This window comes from Apaloderma vittatum, unplaced genomic scaffold (genome assembly GCF_000703405.1).
Source record: "Apaloderma vittatum isolate BGI_N311 unplaced genomic scaffold, ASM70340v1 scaffold309, whole genome shotgun sequence".
NCBI lineage: Eukaryota > Metazoa > Chordata > Aves > Trogoniformes > Trogonidae > Apaloderma > Apaloderma vittatum.
In genome coordinates this window covers 1-20,653 of record NW_009735552.1, presented here as the reverse complement: position 1 = coordinate 20,653, position 20,653 = coordinate 1, and the positions used below count along the sequence as shown (strand labels likewise).

The window sequence follows — 20,653 nt, the reverse complement described above, 5'->3', positions numbered from 1 at the left end:
CACTTCAGTATTTCTGCATTTAACCAGAAATTGTTCTAGATTGAGCCAAGAGTTGGTAACCACCATTCTGCCAACTCCAGTTGAAAGAGAATTTAACCAGTGAATTTGGTTTTTTAATAGATCTCTCAAGCTGCTACATCAACTGATCTGTGGGGTCTCTCTCCCTTCTTTTTTTTCCAGATCACGCAGGAAGCCGGAGAGTTCATGATCACGTTTCCTTACGGTTACCACGCTGGCTTCAATCACGGCTTCAACTGCGCCGAGTCCACCAACTTTGCCACTTTGCGATGGATCGACTACGGAAAAATGGCAACCCAGGTGGGTGTCTGTTGGGATGAAGAGTTGCTTAAAGCCGCGAAGTACAAAGGAACCGGAGCAGGAGATTGCTAAGGACAAATCAGAGAGTGCCGTTGTTGTGATGAGGGTTCTCCGTTGTGCCATGTTGCTGTGTCATGCCTGTTGTCTTTTGTGTCTTTTCGAGGACATAGCAATGACTTTCTCAAACGCCACATCTTCCACGCCTTGTGAAGGGGTTGTTTTCAGACTGGTAAGTTAGGATTAGTTTTCTGATGCACCTAAACTGCATTTCAGAGTGAGTAAGGCGACTGATGTAACCGGATACAATTCATTAGGCACACAGCGAAGGGGAAGGAATAAGCTGGAAATGCTTTTAAGCTTTTGTAAGACTATGGTAATAACCCTCTGAAAAATATCTGAATTCCTCTAATCTATGCACTCAGTTAAGTTTGAAGTGGAGCGTCTCGACAAAATGACTTTGTGTGGCTGTTTCTCATTAGGGCAAACTTCTCTACGTTTTGTTAGTTTGGACAGTTCTGAAAGTGGCAGGTTTCACGACGGTACGCGTACTGCATTCTTGTGGGTTTTAAGTGTGAATCAGCAAAACTGAGTCGTATCCCATCAAGGCTGCAGACCAGAGCAGTAATTTTGGCTCCGGAACCGGGTTGGGAGGCTGCAGTGGGAGTCGTACGTTTGAATTTGTTCGGAAGTTAAAGGGATGGTGAGGAAAACCTTGAACTGCAAGAGACCTCTGATCAGTGTTAAGTGTCTTAAACTCAAGAATAGCCAAGCAAGCTTGGTTTGAAAATTTAAAAAATCCCGTTTGTCTGCCGTGACCTTGTGTACCAGGTTTATCTGTAGCAAATGGTCATGGTATTACACCCCAGAAAATGGGGTTTATCCTGGAAATTCTGACAGACCCTTAACTACAGCAGTGCCAGCAGGCACCGCTCTAATATTAAAAGCAATTTTGGGTTCAGCCATGTGTTCACAAACAAGTGACATTTGGGAAGTGCAGTTTTAGATTGAGCCTCCATGCTTACATTGTTAAGCAGCGTAGCGTGAAATTACTGAACAAGCAGCACGGAGAGCTCTGAGCAAATCTAGGGAGAGAAAGTTGAAGTGTGGAAGGAGACGCCCAATTTATTTCCATTGCACTCAGTGACACTTGTCTGTTCAGAGATTTCCATTTAATATTGCCTGAACCATGCGCTGCATACGTGTTAATTAACCCTTTGGTACCTTACCAGGAGGCTCTAGATGAGGTATGAGTGCTGTCGCACTGTAAGGGCAAAAGGGTTGTTTAAATCTCATTCTAAGTTAAACAGGGACTTAATGAAATAGCAGCTGACTGTGTACACTCGGGCTGCCTGCACCAAAAGTGGAGGGAGACTCGTGGAGGCTCGCAGCCTGGATGGAGTGTGTGCTTTTTGGCTAACTGCTGCGGGTTTACTATATTTAAAAAAGCAGCTATATTGATTTCTGTGCCCTCGGGCACAATCACATTATCCTCGCCCCCTTCCGAGCAGGTGTGTTTGGATTTTTTGTAATTATTATTCTTGTGATACACTCTTTTATAAAGTTCTTGGATGCTCTTGACTGGGCAGGCGCTCTCCAGGGACGTGCTCTTACTGCAGTGAAACCAGTTGGCTGGGAGGTGATTCTTCTCCTTTGCTCAGGTTAGCGCTACGGCTGTCTTGTCCTACCAGTACTCGTGAGACTGGTGACAAGGTAAGGTTCAAAATTAGCCCGTTGTAATGTTCTCCTGGACGTTATCCTGGGGATGGAATTCGGATTCTGCGCTACCGAGGGCAATATATGTCACAGCGTAAGAGAGAGCTCGCACGGGAAGGTAATGGCTCACCTCGGAGAAGCGTAGACGGGGCCGTGCTAATTGCCTGCCAGATGGATGGGATGTTCTGCTAACCACAGCAGAACCTGCCTAGGCTGGAAAAAATACGTAAGAACCAGAAGTTTAAAGATCAGCTTCTTAGGCACTGGTTCTACTGTAACTGTAGAACAAGCTTTAGCAAAAAAAGAAAAAAAGGTGATGTCTGCAGAGTTGCGGAGGAGATGAATAGTGGGTAAATATGCTTGTGTCTGTGCAGACTTGTAGCCAGGATGAACAGATGCTAAGAAGTTCAAGTGGAAATTAGTTTGGTAAATACCCAAGTGAATAATCTAGCTGTCCTGCTCAGAGCTTTTGGAGAACCTGGCGGGCAGGGTTTGACGTCTCTCAGAACTGCCTGGGAGAAGCCGATGGGAAGGAGCCGGAAGGGTGTACGTGTCACCCTAACTAGGTTGGATGAAGTTGTAACCACTGCTGACAAGCAGCCTCTTACCAGAAGACAATACTTACCCAAACACCTTTATTACCTGAACACAGAGTCAATACACAGAGATAAATTCGTGTCTTTGTCTGTGTCAGGTGTCTGTGGGATCTGTGTAGCGTGTCCCAGGCTCCGGGGAGCAGCTGGTGGCACGTGGGTTGCCATAAATGCGCAGCAGAATTCTCCGCTTGCCCTCTTGGGGTTTTCCCTGGTCTTGTTTCAGCTTTTTGGCAGGTGCCTGCCTCTTAAAGTCTGATTTGCTGATCTTTCTAATAATTGCTTCTCTAGCCTCGGTGCCGAGTGCTGAGGTGTGACAGACAAATTCCCGTCATCTCTCGTGATGTGTGTAAATCCTCAGGACTGATCGCTCCCTGTTCTTCGCAAATGTCAATCTGCTCAGATTCCAAGGAAGGGTACAACGTTCTCCTTCACTTCAGGTCTTCAATTATCTGGTGCTGTACCGCTGGGAAATAGATGTCTTGCCTACAGCTGGACTTTGTGCCCACAAGTGTTAAGAATTAACAGCTCCTTATCCATTACCTCCTTTACTGCCAATGTAAATGTCTCCGTCTGTCCTGGAGGAACCTTGTGTTGCGGCCGACTTCTTCCCAGTCAAGGTGACTTTGAGGCCAACCACAGCTTGCCTGTTCCACCTGATGGGTGAGAAAAGCTGTGGTTGAGCTGCATATCTGTCAGCTTCTTGTCTAGGGGTGGGAGGGAGAGCTTCGCGTAAGCCTGGGGCTCCCGTCGATGAGCCTGGTGTGCTGTCACTCGGTCTTTCCAAATACCTGATGGGAATTTGTTTCAGCGTTCTTTGCGGATCAAACTCTGGCAGGGAATGCTCTTTTTGAGGTATGGCCCCATTCGACTAACGTCAGTGTCGTTCCGTCCCAGTGTGCAAAGTAAAAAGAGATCCAGTAGAAATGAGTTAAAAGGGTTTTTTGTAGTGTTGGACATGCTGGCACAATATTTCCCGAGTCAGCTGTAATGTGAGTACTTTGCTTTAGACCTTCGTGTTACTGATTAAATAATGCAGTTGAGTAGGGCTGGTTTTATTTCTAGTTAACATTTACCTGCGTAGGCAGAGCCTAGAAAATCAGGGAGAAATACTTTCCTTCGTTCTCTGTAGCTGGAGTCCTTCAATCATTTGTCTTCCATTAACTCTTTGTCGTATTGTTGTTTCTCTTTCACTGTGAGGAAGACCAGGTGAATGAAAGGCAGGGAATGGTAATTTTCTTCCCTTAACATCTGTTGTTTGGGGTTTTTTGATTTGCTGTGGGTCTCCAGTTGCTTTCTGCATTACTGGTTTGATTCACTTTGTTTCTGAAAACGCTCGGGCAGAGGTTCTGAAGAGCTGTGTGTGACCGAGCAACCCTTCTGCACCCAAGCGTTCCAGTAAAGTGTCCTTCCTGAAGCCTGTACATCCATCTAGTACCTCATCTGAATGCCATCCTGGTTTTTGAAAAGATGTTTTCAGAGCGTACAGTTTTATAAGAAATTCAAGTGTACCTCACCGGTCGGATTTTCTATTTCTTTTGCAAACTGGACTTGGAAGTAAGTGGATGGGACGGGGACAATTTCTTGCACTTCCCTGGCTGCTGATGGCCGTGCGACTATTCCTTGACGTTTTCATACCTTCCTTTTATCTCCTGTTTACCCATCTCAAATATCAAGTGAGGTCAGGTTAACCCTCCATCTCAAATCCTACGTTTTACGTTCTGAGCCTTCACCTCATGCTGTGCCGTGTTCCCGTACGGACCTTCGAATTTACAGTTGGAGTAGTTGGGATTTGAAGTTGTCTAGTGTATAATTTTCCGTGTAAAACTGAAACTTACTTCTTGCTCTTCTGTTATTAGTAGGTTTTCTCTTAAAAGATGTCCTTATTTTCCAAGAAAATAACGTTCATGAGGTTTTTGCAGCAACCGCTTCGTAACGTCGTAAGATTTGCCTCCAAAATAAGGGAAATCAGAATTGTACTTTTCCATTACTTTGTGTTCTGCCTTCACTGACTCTAATTAGACCTTTTTAAGCTCAGAATACATTAGAAACATCTATTCTGGAACAGCATTTCCATGGTTTAATTTTACCAGACAGATTGAAAATTGTTCTCGTGCAACATCTTCCACCTTTTGTTTTGTACTTATTTGATTTGATTGTTTGTAAACATCCCTAATACCTTACTCTCGACGAAGCACCGATTCTTTGCAAAATAGAGCAATTTTTACGCTCCTTTTTCATGCCGAGGTGCCAGGGAGACAGTTCTTTTCCTGAAACTGGCTCACAGCTTCGTTTTATCAGCTCTTTTTTTTTAGGCAGGCCAGGCCTGTTTATGCTGCTCAGCCCAATTTGCTTAATTACCGCAAGGTGTAGAGCATGCTGGACTTTTCGCAGGCTGCTTAGGACTGACTTTACCAGCTCGGGAGGACTTTGCAGAGCCTGGGATGGAAACTGCCGGCTCTCTGGGATGGAAAACTGCCCTCCAGCCCTCGTGTCGCGGGGTTGACAGAGTCTCCGTTCCCTCTGCGCCTCGCTAACCCCGTGATTTACGGCGCCGAGGCCGCGGCGCGCTCCGTGCCCGCGGTAAATAGCGACGTGAAGAATGGGCTCCCCGCGGCTTATTCATTCAGCTCCTCTGTCACACGGGAGTCCCTGAGAAAGTCCCCTGGCCCCGATCGTTGGCTCATTGGCGTGTCAGAGCGGAGGCTTAAGGGTTGTCTGGAGGTGGCAGGGCTGTCAGAAATCCCGCAGCTGGAGTCGCTCCGGCGGAATTGCCCCAGGGGTGATGCGTGGGCGCAGAGCTGGGAAGAAGAAGAGCAATCTGATGTTCCACCTAAGAATAAAGAAGTAAATAGTGCCTTCTGCTCGAGAGCTGCGGGAAGGTGAGCGATGTTAGAGCTCTGAAAGGCAGCGTGAAAGCGTGAGGGAGCCGTGAATTGACATGACGCTTTCTCACCAGGTACCTTCCCTTTTTGATGTCTTCCACAGAAGTTCCTTCAGCGTAGGCAACAATTTTTAACCTTCTGCCTCTTCGCTTTGTGCGTGAAGAACACTTGAAAAATAAAGCCCGCTTTCTGTTGTAGCACAGGGAGAGTAGATTGCTTACGAACAGCCTCTTTCCATTTTTTTTTAACTCCGGTTTTGCTTTGTTGTTGATCTCTCCTGATAGCTGTGCTTTTAATTTTCTTCTTGCATGGGATGCGAGGGCCAGGTCGGAGTTTCAGGGTGTCGGTGGGGTGGCTCGTAACTGGGTGCTTCCTGATCTCAGGCATCAGGATTCAGGTCTGGCTTCTGCTCTGTCCTCACCTCACTCTTAACTGCTTTGAAAATATGGGCAGGTGGGTCTCGCTTATTGAAGAAAGGAGACAGCAGCGCTTTGTTTGCTGTATGGTTTTCAGAGGGGTCTCAAGTGCTGTTTCCTTTAGGATTGATATACAGCATCTCGCCTCCTTTCTTTATATATCAACCCTCCATTGAAAGCCGTGGCGTTTGGAGTTGTGAAAAAAAATATATTGTTCAGCTTCGCATCCTTTTGAAAAATGTTACCGAAGAATACTCGTTATTACCGGGGGAAAGAATCTGATGGTGTGCCAGAAGCGAATCTTGGGTTGTCACTTCAGATGCTGACGCTTTGTATTCCACCAAGCGTAATTATTCATCTTTCTAGAAACTGCCTGTAGATCTTGGTTGTCGTACATGGGATACGAAATGGTGGATTTTACTACTTCATCTGTTTGTGCAGTACAGCCCAGCGTTCGGCTTTCTTTTAAAAAGACCTGAATAAAAAGCAGATGATCAAACAGGAGGATAAAAGGATAACTTGAGTCACTTAGCAAGAACTGTCTGCTGCGTCTGTCACTTGAGAGCAGTAGATCTTCCCCGAGCTGCGTCACTTCACGGTCGCTGCTGGCTCAGTGCACGAGCCCGGGGTGCGAACCCGCTGCAACGAGACGCTTTCTGCCAACCAGAGCGGTCGGTGGGAGCTTCGGTACCAGCTGCAAGTCCTGCGATGCAGAAGAGAGAATGCCTCGAGGTAACCTCAGAATGATATTCACCCCAGACTGCATCATAACATTTGGTTTATCCCTGGTTCTGGAATGAGTCTGTCAGAGCAGAAGAGAACTGGTGCTGCGCTGGATCCCCTTCTCATGCTGCTGAGAGCACTGAATTCCCTTCTGTGCTCTCTCAGCCTTATCTGAGACCTCGAAGTCAGGACCCTGCTGAGGTGACCCTGTCCCCTCCGCTGTGGTTGTCTTTGTTTTGCAGGAATGAGGATCAACGTAGATTCAGGAGTATTTGCCATCTGACAGGTGTACTCTACAGAATAGTAAAGCTGGAAAAGGATTCCAGCAGAGGTTGCACAATAGCTTTGCCAAAAAAAATACAAAAATCTGCACGCAACACGTCAACAGGAGCCTGACGCCAGTTGGGATGGGTTCTTTTATTTGCCTAAAATGAAGCATGTCACATTGCATTTTCTATTGTATCTTAAACCAGAATCCTCTTAGTACAAAAGGAGTAGAGCAGGGTAAGTCTGACTGCCTGGCTAACACCGCCTACCACCTACCCAGTGTTTCTACCCGCAGAAATCCGTGTGGAACATCGCGGAAGCGAGTCAAGGGAGCGCGCGAGGAGAAAGCGTGCCCTGCAGCCAGCGACTGGGGGAGTCCTTGGAAATCTTTGCCTAATTGTTTTGTTTATGAAACTGTGTAGAGGATTTCCAGTGGGTTTCCTAATGAACTGGTTTGTTGTTGAGACTTAGGGCAATGCTGGTAATTACGCGAGAAACAGGGGGTCAAGACTCATCTTCTTTCCCACAAGCTTTCAACTACCAACCATTAAACACACAAACTGTGCATTTTAGGGTTTTTTCTCCTTTTTCTCCAAGTTTAACTCCTCGTTTACTTGCAGAACGCTTCTCTTTCAGGCACCTACTTGCAATTTGCGTGCCCAAGCCCTTGGCTGTTGGGGAAGAGACAGCGTTGCTGTGCAGGGTCTGAGCGGGAGGAAGATGAAACTGGAGCCCAAACTGGTTTGTTCTGTTGTGTTGGGTGAGCATTAACTAGATCTCTCGTAACACGTCCATAATATGGTAACAAATGGCTTAGCTTAGTTTAAGAGTATTATACTGGGAGGACTTTGGGTTTCTCCCAAGAGCTGAAACTCTATACCTTGTCCTAGAAATTCATGGAGAGAGGCTTAGGAGTGTTGCTGCGTTAGCAAGATGTGCTCCCGTAACACCCAGCACCAATTTCATAGCTGCCTTTCGCCCGTAACCATCTTTCTTTGCTTTTAGGCTTCATTGTTAATGAAAAAGCAGATACAAAAGCTTTAAGCAAAGATTTAGGTCTGGCGTTTAATGGTGGCATAATAGCTGAGAGAACTTCAACTTTGAACATGTTGCGGGTTGGGTTTTTTTATATTTAAATTTCCATTAAGGCAAAGGGGGAAGCCAGCTGGGAAACAGTTGTGCAGCGGGCCCCGGTTTCATCCAGATGTGAGGGGGTTTTCCATGAAAGCCAGAGGTGCCAATTTAAATCTATCGTCTTGGCGACTATTTCTACATAAGGAGAAGGGTTATTTCACATGGACTTTTTATATGTTATGGAACAGATGGGGTTCAGTTTAGCGTTAATAGCTGGGAAGTGAGGGAAGTATCCTCACAAAAATGATGCTAAAGGTTGAGGTTGAACGAGACGGCATTTCATTTTATTACTTCAAGGAGACAATCTTTTTATTTGACTGTTATTTTATAGGGACTTATTAGCAGCTTTATTTAAAAGAATACTGCAAATAAGATCACGGTTACACGTTCAGTAGCCACAAATTTCCCACTATCAGTCTTTGAGTTATAACTAGTGAGCTGAGGTTCCTGGTGCGGTCGACTATTTTACCACAGCCTCCAGCTTTGAGCAGCAGATAATAAAATAATGAGTAGAGGAAGAGCTTTTTCGAGAAGGGCTTCACTGGGTGTTTCCTTATGGCGTTAGTGCTTAGGTTGTGAGTTGCCTTTGGTTAACAAAGTCTTAGCTTGTGGAAAAGGAGAGGTGAGGAAAAAGCTGTCAGGAGATGGGACGAATTCCTGCAGATGTGGTCAGTTTGGAAGCTCCTCTGGTCTTGTTGCTGCTTTGGGTCCCGGCTCTCCTGCAACCGATGGCAAAGAGCTAACCCTCAGACTGCTTTGATTTTTGTTTTGGTGTTTTCCACCGTATTTTCAGGACTTGCAGCGGGTCCTTGGAGATCCGGGTTATGAATATTCTGTTGTTTGATCTGTCGCTCTGCCGGCCTCGCTGTTCCCCAGCAGTTCCAAGGGAGGGGGGTCTGGCTGCCAAGTGGGGAACGACAGAGGAGAGATGGGCAGATATTTCATTAGTTCTCAGAGTTCCTTAAATTTCTCACCAGCTGTTTAGTCGCGGTCTGGGCTTTAGGTGGTCACAGGGCTCTTAAATCTTTTGGGGCTCTGGTGGTTGGAGGGAGTTGTGCGAACACCTGAATCTGAGCCTTCGTGGTTCGGGGTCACTGACAGAAAACGAGGTTTTGTGACTCGCCTTAGTGGGGGTGCTTAAGTGAAGACATGGCAATTTTAACCTTTTTTTATTTATATGCTTTTCTATATGGTTTACTAACAGTGGAATTGTTAGAATTCGAGGCAGGGAGAAGGGGAATGTGGAAGGAGAGGTTCTGCAGAAACTGGGACAGAGAGAGCCAGAGGTGGGGGGTGCAGGCGAAATATCTCTTAGGAAATGCACGTGTTTATGACCACGATGAAATATTGTGCAAGAAATACATCTGTCTGTGTGGAAGAGGAGGCAGTACACGGAAATGGGTGTTATTGGCGGGGAATAGAGCAGGTAAATAATTGCAAAGGAAATTTCTTGCCCTTTTCTACCCACAACCTCTTCCTCTGATCTACCCCGTTCTCCTCTGCCACCCCTCCCATACACGGTCACTTTTGCAGTTGTGGTGGAAACATCTGCTTTGTTTAGCAGGATCTCTCTGCTGGGTCTGAGGGAAGGGTATGGAAAAAATACCCCGGCCGTTCCGGGAACACGAGGGTGAGACAACCGCTGAGGAAATAGAACTGTAAGGTCTGGAAGAAGCCCCAGAGGAAAGAGGCTTTGTAAATTATTCATGCTCACTAGTGTGAAAGCAATAAAACTAAATTAAAATTGAAATATAAACATACATCATGTTAGATTTGTGTAAAGAAAGGAGCTTGGCTACCGCGAGCTGGTGGTGTGGTGCGCGAGAGATTGCAGCCCACCGTGTCGTTTCTCTGAAGAGCATCCAGGTAGCTCAGCCTGTGGTTTCTCGATAATCTGTGTGGGCTTTACATTTTTGTGAGACTCTTAAGCTGACGGTGTTTGGAGACCGTGCTGGAGACCTTTTGACCCGGCTGACTCGGGATTTGCTCCGCTTGATTTGGAGGAGCCGACATCCGCGTGCTGCGGCGCGTTGGTTCCAGGTTGGGATCAGAAAAAGGACTGTTGCCCTTTTAAAGCATTTTTCGTCCTTTGTCAAGGCGAAGGAGGTCAATCTCCGTAGCTCATTGATGATGTGTGCTGTGAGATGCTCTTTGGTATTCTTCTTCGTAGCAAAGCACAGGTGCTTTTAAGATTTCTTAAGGAAAAGTGATTGCAAATGTGCTTGATACAAATCCCTCAAGGCGCTGTTGCTGGAGCTGCTGGTGAGAAGCTTCTGCCTGGCCAGGAATTTGAAGCATGGGCACCATCTGTGTGCCTGCCGTTCTTCGGCCAAATTGCATTTCCAGCTTTTCTCTCCTGCGCTATTTTTCATTAAAGGAATTGAATTTTCCTGAAAGTGGGTGTCCTTAAAGACTCCTTCCCGCTCGGCACACCCCGGCAGAGCAGCGGAAGGTCGCCAGCAGTGTCCGCACGATGGAAAACAGGAGTTGGGAGGGAGGTGGTGTAGCAGAGAACTGCACAGAAAGACTCTCTTCTCCCTCTCACTGGCTTCGTAACTAAGGCCATAAATCTTTTTAATAACGGTGGTGAAAAATGAAAGGAGAAAAGGGAGATGCAGGTTTAATTTCATGCATTTCTGCCAAGAGAAAGGAAAGGATAGTTTTGAAAAGGTGTAGAGGAAGGGTAAAAAAAGAAAAAAAAGTCCTGCAAGGTGGTTATAATTACCTCCTCAACTTGAAGTTGAAAAGCAATTTAGTGCAAAGTTTTGCATCTTAGAGCAGACCTACAAGGGGGTCAACTTTCTGCACCCAGTAGTTGCAGCCCCCACGAGGTGAGAGGGTGCTGGCGTGTTGCTGTGTCCTTCCATCCCCTACCTGCTGCTGAGGGAAAAGTTCATGCTCGTTCAGTCTGGTCCCGTGTCCTGGGTGAGAATCCCTTTGCTAGACTTGGTCTCTAAATGCCCTTCTTCATCAGAGCAAATGGATATCCAGGTAAAACCGCCCGTAAGTAGGCTCCGTGTAGGCTCGTACAACGGCGAAGGTGTAATTCCTTTTGACTTAGGCATGGGTGCTGTAGCTGCAGAGCGGAGTTACTGTTGTCGCCTTTTTTCTTGTCTCTGAAATCTTGTGAAGTTCACGTGCAGTGTCATGATGTGTAATTATGAAATTTAACTGCCTTCTTTAGTCAGTTGCTCTTTTGTTCCCTTAACGTTTTCTCGGTGGTGAAGTGATATATTAATAATCTCTTTTCAGGCTGAGCAGCTCTGCAAGAGGCTGGAGGGAACGTTGGTTTGAGATCAGACTCAGACCTGGTGGGCCACGTTGGCCAAAGTTATTATTGTGTAATGACTGTGAGACAGTAGCTGAGAAATTTACTGGGCATCAGTCACCAGAATGTTTTGGCTGGGTTGGTGGGCTTAGAGTGAGAAGAAGAGTCTTGGGAGCGGAGTCTTCTACTCAGGTTGTCTCAGGTTCTGCCAAGGGCAAGCAGAGTCAATGCTGTCCCAGAAAACGTTCTTCTGACCTGACGTGGTGTTGGTGTCTTGGGTGTCTCTTGCAGTGTACTTGCCGCAAAGACATGGTGAAGATCTCCATGGACGTCTTTGTGAGGATTCTGCAACCAGAACGTTACGATTTGTGGAAACAAGGAAAAGACATTTGTGTCCTGGACCACATGAAACCCACGGCTCTGACTAGCCCAGAGCTGGATGCCTGGAATGAGACAAAACTGGAGTTGAAGGCTAGAGTGCTTCGCAGGTAAAGAAAAAAAAACAACATGCATCTGAGCACTGTGTTCTGATTGTGAAGATTTTTAAACTGTCTAATTCTTAGTCTGGGATAGCTCGAACTCTCTTTTTCATTAATTATTTTATTTTGCATTTCCTCTTGTGACTTTTCCTGGGTAATGTGCTTCCTCTTTGTTCTGTTCCCTCTAAATGTTCTAGAAGCATGCGTTTTCTGAAAGTAGGACGCTCAGTGCCCCCTCGCATCTCATCTCTTATCCTAGAAGACAAAAAAAATAATCTATAGTAAACATTTATAGCTTCGCTTGTCAGAAAGCAGGAAGAAGAAACCCGCATCAGTTGCAAAAGGGATTTTGTGCATGCCTTGCTGTGCTTCCTTTGATCTCTGTTTTAATTTTCTACACGTTTGTGGGGTTTGTGTGTTACAGCATGCTTGGATTGAGAATTTGGCATGCTAACCTTTTACTGTTGGAATCTTGCTTTATAGGATAGGAGATGAGGAAGAGGACAACAAACACCGGTATGTGACTTCCCTCATCAACTTACATGGCTTCATTCTTTGCCCTGTCAAGTTCCTTAACATAGTACCTCTGCACGTGTTTTCCTGTCTCAGTTAGGGTTTTGTTGTTTGTTTCTGCTTCCTTGAAAGAAAATCTTTGGGCGTCCAGGTTTCTCAGACTTCATCTTAGTTTTGTGTAGTTTGTGGAGATCTCCTCTTGCATCGTTAGAGATCCTCACCTGTTTCGTGCCTGGTTTTCCATTCCTGAGCAGGCAGCTCATCTGATTTGGTAGTGATGTGTAACGGTTAACTGGGGGTGGATACAGCTCACTGCTCACCGAAGCAGGGAGTAGGTAAAACACTGCTGCTGTCTCAAGAAAGTGGAATCGCAGGGTTTTAGACCTGCCAATGCGAGAACTTTCCTTCCTCCTCAAGCTTGCTTGAAGAACGAGACTGTACCCTAGGAAACTGAATTATCGTAGGGCATTAGTGTACTCGGATGTGTCTGCCCTTCATATGCTTACCCTTCTTTTTCACATCGTTCTCATTCCTCCTTTGCCTGTTACAGAATCACAGAATTCTGTGATGAACCGCAGTGCTTGCGGCGTAGCACCGACCGCGCTTCATCTCGTATTTGTCGAATTTCTGGTGTGAGTGGTGGCAATCTCTGGCAATTGTACAGCTTCGTCCCTGTGTAATATCCTGTTTTTAATTGCAGTTCCGCTATCACTTCTTCGAAATGCAGGGAAAAAAGCTTTAAATAGGCCTTAGGTTTCTGAGGCCATCTTTGATAGGGACTTGGAGAACAGTTTAGAAGCTCTTGGCCTAATAATTTGATGGTAGCTGATTTATTTAGACATTCAAGCAAAGGAAAAAAATAGCAATACAGTAAGGGTTTCTCTCTTTCTCCAGCACTGGTGTTTGCCTTCCAGGAGTTTTCAGTCATCTAGTGGTGCTTTGGCCTGGTGGTCCCATGTCTTGCCTTTTCTATGTGAAATGAATTTTTTTTTTTTTTTTTTACAAATGCTGAAATGGGAAAGTGTGTTCTCTGCTAAATCCCTGCTCCAAAATACACCATTTGGCAGGTAACTACCCTCTGCATTGCTGCCCAGCTCCAGAGGTTAGCTTCCTAAAATGCATTCAGCTATTCCTTCCGTTGCGAGCTTCAGGAAGAGCCGTGTAGCCTCAGAAAATGTGATTTATGCTCCGTGGGCAATGCCTGTCGGACCTCCGGTGGGCCCCCACCGCTTTTTCTTCCACATTTGGAAACTGCGAATCTCTTCACTGCCTGGGGCTGTGCAGGGTTGCTGAGGTGTTTGCACAGCGTAAGGTGCTCTATGAACACGAAGGATTATTTTTCCCTCTTGGAGGCTTTTGCTCAGCAGAGAAGCAAAAGATCCAGATGCTTTTTTCCCCCTTATCTATTCATTGTTTCCTGGATTATTTCAGTATTATCCTGAAGCAATTCTGAAGCTGTTGGATACCACTCAGCGGTAGTATCTCTCCTATGCTTATGTCTTGGAAGGACATAATTTTACTTGAAGACTGACTTTTCTCAACAGGATGGACTTTACTTGAAGAATGAGATTCACCTCTGCCCAAACCTCTTCACGGTTGTAGCTACTTAATTAAAGTCACTTTGTGGTCTGTTCTTCAAAGACTACAAATGCCGCTTTTTTTGCCAGCAATCTTGGAAAATGTAGCTTTTAAACTCTGCAGAGAGATATGTTATTTCTTCTCTAAGGTCATTCATACTTACGGTACCTTGAAAAACTCAACTTTGTTTACTTTATAGCTCCAGCAAGAGCCTGTTTTAGTCTAGACCACAGAAAGCCCATTTCTGGTACTTTGTATTTCTGGAAGCACAGTTTCTTTAAATGATGTGCTTTCTGCCTCCCTTCATTTTTCCTTGACTTCAGAGTGAGAAGAGCACTGCAAAAAGATCTTTTTTTATCTCCTGAGAGCATAAAGCTTTGTGATTTAATTTTTGCCTGGCATTTCTACACTGCGGGACTAAAGCACACACTTTAATAAAAATACCTTGATTCTACTCTGATGCTTTCTTCAACTCCGAAAAGTTCTCCAGCTGCAATGGAAAAGTCTTAGAGGTTTATCTTCTCCTCCCACCTTGCGTTTTCTCCCCCGGAGAAGGTGGCGTGGACTCAGACTACGGGTGAAGAGACAAGTTGATCCTTCTGGGTTCAGCTGCGTGTTCCTGCTCATGAATGTCTTGCAGGTGTGGAGTTAACATCAATGCTTGGAGGGCTACCATATGGTTGGAGCCGAGCAATTATAAATCACTGTGCATATGGATCAGCTCGCTTTTCTATTAATCATTCATCTCAGGTTGACTTTTTTCTTTTTTTTTTTTTTTCTCTTTTCTTCCTTTCTTTGTCGGGTGCCTGATTAGGGCTCTAAACTCCCTTGTACTCCAAATCTAATTAGCGGCTGAGTTTCAGGGCTCTGAGGATGGGAAGCTGAATTTCAGCTTTTCGGGAGTTTTCGGCCGATTTCGGTTGGGTTTTACGGTTTGTTCTATGATGGTAGATGCAAAGCCATATGGAAGATGGGAGCTTTCAAAAAGAAAAGTGTCTCCCTGCTAAGAATGGTGTAAAAAGGGCAGATCTCTGGATCAGCCTCTTTTTCATGAGAGAGCTCGTTAGACTTAAACTCAGCATTCCAGGAGATAGATCCTGTAAAAAAAAAAATCAAAATTGTGCTGGATCTGGCTGGGATCCTGGAGTTAACCTTCTCCATAGCAGCCCAGGGCTGTGTTTGGGATTTGTGGCTGCCACAGTGCCGGTAACGCACAGATGGGGTGGCTGAAGGGTGCTGGCACCGTGTCGAGGCTTCGTTTTTTCCGCCACTCTTGTCCCCTGCCCAGGAGGCTGGGGTGGGGGTAAGAGATCGGGATGGGACACAGCGGCAACAGCTGACCCGGAGTGGCGAAAGGGATTTTCTGTACCATAAAACATTATTCTGAGCAATAAAACCTGGGGGAGAGACAGCTGGAGGGGTTTGGTTCCCAAGTGGCCGTTGTTGGCTGTGGGAGATGGCGAGTGGATTTCCTTTACTTATTTCTGCCTCTTTTTATTCTTTCCTTCACCTATTTAAACTCCCTTTGTCTCGACCTCCAAGTTGACTCTCGAAAGACCAGCTTTGCCATTGGCTAGTTCGTACGAGCCTGATCATACTAATATTTGCTTTTTTTGCGCTACTTTGTGGACCCTGTGAATTCTACTAGTGAAAAATCCCAGGGTGCCTATCGATTGTGCCGTGAGCATTCGGTACAGGGTGAGTTAGAATCTGGCAGCGCCGGGTGACGTTTTGGAGCTGGAAGATGATGCTTTGCAGCCTCTCGGCAGTTTGCCGAAGGGAAGCACGTACAGAACGAAAAGAAGCAATGGAATGGAGGCAGAGAAATGAAAGAAAGATATATAACGTGTTTTCATCTGTGTTTTGAAAGGGAAGCAAAATAGATTGGGAATACAATTACAATGATTTTTAACTCATGAGCTTAGAGTAGTAATGGTGGGGAAAAGCTCTTCAAGAAACCCGGACGATTAGCAGCTGCTGTGAATGGATCTTAAATGTTGTGTTACGCAAGGTTCATCTGTTTCCTTTCAGATATCTGTTCTGCCCTGTAGCTCTCGTTAGCTACCTTGTGTTTTCTCTCCAAAGAGGATCCTTTTGTTTCGTATTCAGCTTTGTAAGTCGGTGATAGTTTTCTATATTGGAGGCTGTTCTTTTGTGTCCAATCACACTTCTGTACTTCTAGGTCTCAAAGAAAAAGAAGTCAACCCAGAAGACATAAAACGGAGGATCAGAAGTCTCTCGGGGACGTCATGGCTGTCGAAACTGCCTTGGAAGATGTGAAAGTAAAAGAAGAGCTGAAAAGGGGGCCGGATCTAGAGGAAGAGGAGAGGAGCAAAGTGCTTGAGGGAGAAGGTGAGGGCCCTGCTCACTGATGGCAGATCGCTTCGGGGAAGGATTGGGGCAGGCTATCTCTCTAAAACGCATTTGTAAATAACTTGTCTGCTGTTGTTTCTTTCTGTTGAAATATCAGTGGAGTCTTTCCCAATATTAAATCTGGGCTCGCTGAAATACACCATCATTTACAGCAGCAATTGATTTTTTTCCCCTCTCTTTAAGGATTCAGTACAAATAGCTTTCTTGGCAGGCCTTGAAAATTCTGCCCAAACTATTACAGGTTTGTGAAAATATATATATTAGGGGAGGAATATTTTTAAATATTTTGTAGAGAAACAGATAAATATATTTTGCGTCCTACTCTGAAAAGGAATGATTTGTGCACCGCCCTGTGCAATTAATCTTTCCCCTTTGCCTCTATTCCTCCCCATTTCGTAGAGACTCTGAATTCATGGTCTTAAAGGAAATCTGTGGAAGCTGTGGGAAAAGAAATGAGGTCTTTGCTCAGTTCCAGAGTCTCTTAGCTAGGCAGTGTATTTTCTCTTTTCCTTATGTCTAAGGACTTTGCAAATCATTGTTGCACAGAGCAGGAGCAGCCTGTAGACAGTTCCTTTCTGTTGCCCGAGGTTTGAAAGTGTTGGCAGTGTCCGAAATTCCAGGCTCTTAGCTCTTGCACAGGTTTAACGGTAGATGCTTGTAGTAAATGGCCCCAAAATGCTGATACCCCTTTGGAGACGAGCGGTAAGTGGCAAGGACAGATCTGAGATCCTTAGAACGGCAGAGGGACGATAAAGACTGTTCTAGCTGAACAGGTTCCACATCACATGCTCACGCTACATGTTAAGAGCTCTTTAGGTGGAAGCACAGGAGGGAAAAACTTATTTTCAGCACTGCTGCAGTCACTGGAACTGGCCTATTCATTTGCTTTGGAGTTTCTGAGGGGTCTGGTGCTCGGTGTGGCTGGTAGCAAATATACCACTATCTTAATGCAATACAGCAATTAAATACCAAGTTCTCTAGTTTTCTACATCCTCCTGTCTGCATTGCCTCTCACAAGTGTCTTACAGTTTGATCTTGAAAAAGAAAACAGCAGCTGTTTGGATGGCCCTGCTCCTGGCAGTTTAGCCCCTGCTTTCACTTCGTTTTTCTATTCCTCTGGTTTTAATTTGGCTTCATTTTCTACTTACACTGAAAAACTATGACCTTGAGAAGGAGGAAGAATGAGATTTCAAAGTAGGTCTTGTGCTTCGTGTTGGTTACGGGGACTAGCTGAGTATTAATAACGTGAGGTTTTCAGGATTTCTGACCCAGATACCTCAAGGTGTTTTCTTTTTGGTTTTTATGACTCAGCTTTGTATTCATAATTTATTATGTTGCTATTAATGTATTTAGAATTCTTAGCAAGTCGCCTTGGGACTTGATATAAGAAGGAGTCTTTAAGCTTTGCTCTTCTCTGGGTGTGCTGAGCAGCATAAACACATCTGAAGAGTCAGCAGGTGTTACCTGCCGAGCTGTGCTGGGCAGAGTCCTGGGGACTTGGGCTACAAAGCACAGATCTTACAGATTCTTTCTTTTTTTTTTTTTTTTGTTTGGTTTTTTTTTTTAATAATGTGAGAAAAAGCAACGTGGTGCTTAACCGCATAACGTTTGTGTGTTATTTTCCACCACGTTTCATTTAATGCAGTTCCCACGTACCCTCTTGAGTGCTTTGATTGTAAATGAGGTGCACGATTACATGAACTAATCCTGATCAAGGTGCCGGGAAACCAGAACTGAAAACTCGAGGATGCAGTGCTCTGTTGCAGGGAAAACTCTCCTGCTCTCTCCCATGTTTACTTCCCTCTTCGTGCTTGAGCTTCTGATAGATTAATTCACGGTCTCTTTTTGAGCTGTTGACAGTACAGATTATTAAACTAAAGTTGTGATTAAATTACTGACGCTGAATTCCATTTCCAGTTGTCTTTGCCCAGGAGATACCGGTCTAGCAGCTGGATCTCCCCACCAGCACCCCTTCCCCTCAAAGGTTACGGTGTACCTGCAACTCCGGATAGTATTTTGAATTATCTCTAGACAAACCAGTCTTCTCACCATGAAAAACCACAGTGGGACCACTCTTTTCCAGGTGTACTAGCTCTGTCACATTTACCTTTCTTCTTCAACGTCAGGACAGCTCGGAGCTGTTCCTCTGCGAACCCACCGTATTGATTTGGGTATAAAGATCCTTTTCCTTTCTAGAAGCCTTCCTGAGAGCCAGACGGGGACTTTGAATTTCACCTCCCTTTTTCCTGGCTTCTGATTTCATAGATTCGCTTGCAAACTACTTCGTTCCATCTTAGCGCAAAAACTTTTAACCAACGTTCTGCATGCCAGCTGCTGTCAAATTACCCATTTAGAAGTCAATAAAGCTGGTGAATGGCATTTGTTTTGTTGTTGGGCAGAGAATTCTCTGAGTGCATAGAGAGTAAATATGATCTGGTTTTGTGCAACTGGGGAAAAATCCAATTTGCCTTTCATTCAATATGTTTGTTTCTCTAAGGAAATTCAATATTCCTTTCTCTGTGATGGAACAAACCAGTTTATCCGAGGGACTGCCTACACAAGTACAACAATAACTGTTTGGGCTGGACCTGTTCCCATTTTTATAAATTAGTGTAAATAAAGTCATCAGACCAGACATCTGGGAAATACCGAGCTTGAGGTATGCCCTCGAAGATTTCAACAGGGACTTTAGCACTTTATCTTATCGTGGGATTATTTGCCTTCTCTTTTCAAACCTTCATCCTGGAGATACCGTGTTATTGTGGGAGGGTTTATCTGATTTCCTCTTCACTCGGTTTGGCCGGTCAGCTTTGGTCGAGGAGTCTGAGTAGGCTGGGATGGGTGAAACATCATTATTAGGGTGAATGGTCTTTCTCTGCCTTTCTTTGTCATCAGCCCCCTCCCCATCCTCTTAGCACAAAAATGACCTTCTGCAGCAGAGCCATCTAGCCACAGCATCTGCAGGTGAAAACCAATCTCTTATGAAATAAATTGAGGGCTGGCATCTGTCCGTGGAGCATCTATTATTTACTTCCCTCTGAGTGAGCTGATAACTTCATTCACGAAGCGAAGGAAGACCCAGACAAAGGGAATATACATCATTTTACATAGAATAAGGCAAGTTGCGGAGGCATCTCCTGTCCGAACGTAGAGATGCTTCTCTCGGTGGCCAGTAGGAATTTTAATTACTGCTGTAAAATCAGAGGGTGTGGATCCTCTGACAGAATTACAGTGGGAAGAGTGGTGGAAGAGACTTCTGTGGGGGGTTATTACTGCCTCTGGTAAAAATAGTGAGACGTCTGCCTGTGCAGGAAGCGTGTTTGTTGTCCCAGCCGTGAGAGACCCGCAGCACTCTGCAGGTCACACAATGACAACGAGCTTGCCGAAATGAGGACAGACGGGGCCAGCATTAGGGAAGGGTGTCTCGGCACCCGGTGGGGTCCGTAATGGGCTTAGTCTGATGCTCTACGTGATTCATGCTTTGAAGGCACCTTTTTGAAAAGACCTTAGGGTAGAAACCTTCTGGTAATAATGATTCAGGCATCTTTACCCAATTCTTTGTTTCCTGGCGTGTTGATGCTCCGATAAGAGCTACGCTTGCAAATAGAGGGGGTGCTAAATCGGGATGGTCCAGAGGTCAGGGCCAACTACTGATACAGAGCAATCGTATCCAACCTTTTTTGATTGTGCCCCCTTACCAGAAAAAACTTCTGAGCACATCTTCTGATACATGCATATTGTAAAATCTGTATGTGTATTAGTGTGCTAATATATCCATTATAAAAATGCAGAAAAACAGAAGTTGGAAGAAGGATAAAATTAACGCTGTCTTAAACATATATTTTCTTTTATTAATGGCATGAAAATATTTTCTTCCTGCACCTCAGTGGATGGTTTTGTGCACCCCACTTTGCAGACTGTTGATACAGAAAATGTGAAATACAGAATCAAGGCTAATGTAATAGATAACAGCTTTTTTGGCACGCTGTCCAGTTCCTTAGGTGTTAGGCATTTTCCCTCCAGGGAACATTCCCTTTGGCAGCCTTTTTGCTCCAGTCAAGAATTAAATAGTCCATAGAAATGACACAGGGCTTTTCTTTCCAAAGTGACCTTCTCTAGAGTCAGTGCGGAAGTACAGCTGTGGGTGCCTGCAGCTTTCAGCCTTCCTGTTTGAAAGGTAGAATAACGCCATAAAATGTTAGCCCAGCAATGGAGCTTTTTGACGAGAGGAGAAAAAATACTAAATGCCCAGAATGCTTGGCCCATGAAGCTAAATATTGCCCATTTTCTTGAAACAGGTGACTGCAAAGGGAAAGCTCGACCTCCGAAAGCAAAAGGCGAGAGGAAAAAGAAGCACCTTTTCCACCAGCACCACCTGCCAGCCCCTCCGCCG

The 20,653-nt window shown here is 45.2% G+C and overlaps 1 protein-coding gene across 1 annotated transcript in view; it reads left to right on the top strand.

The window, feature by feature from the left end:
• The window catches only part of LOC104279347 (lysine-specific demethylase 4B-like), a gene marked incomplete at its 3' end in the record, with an annotated part of 49,435 nt that extends 28,794 nt beyond the window's left edge, over positions 1-20,641 (top strand). Inside the window, exons 7-11 of the mRNA XM_009876604.1 lie at positions 181-318; positions 11,609-11,805; positions 12,280-12,312; positions 16,070-16,245; positions 20,559-20,641. Of these exons, the coding sequence (XP_009874906.1) occupies positions 181-318; positions 11,609-11,805; positions 12,280-12,312; positions 16,070-16,245; positions 20,559-20,641 (627 nt within the window). The remainder of the gene's footprint in view (positions 1-180; positions 319-11,608; positions 11,806-12,279; positions 12,313-16,069; positions 16,246-20,558) is intronic.
• Positions 20,642-20,653: the final 12 nt, after the last annotated feature.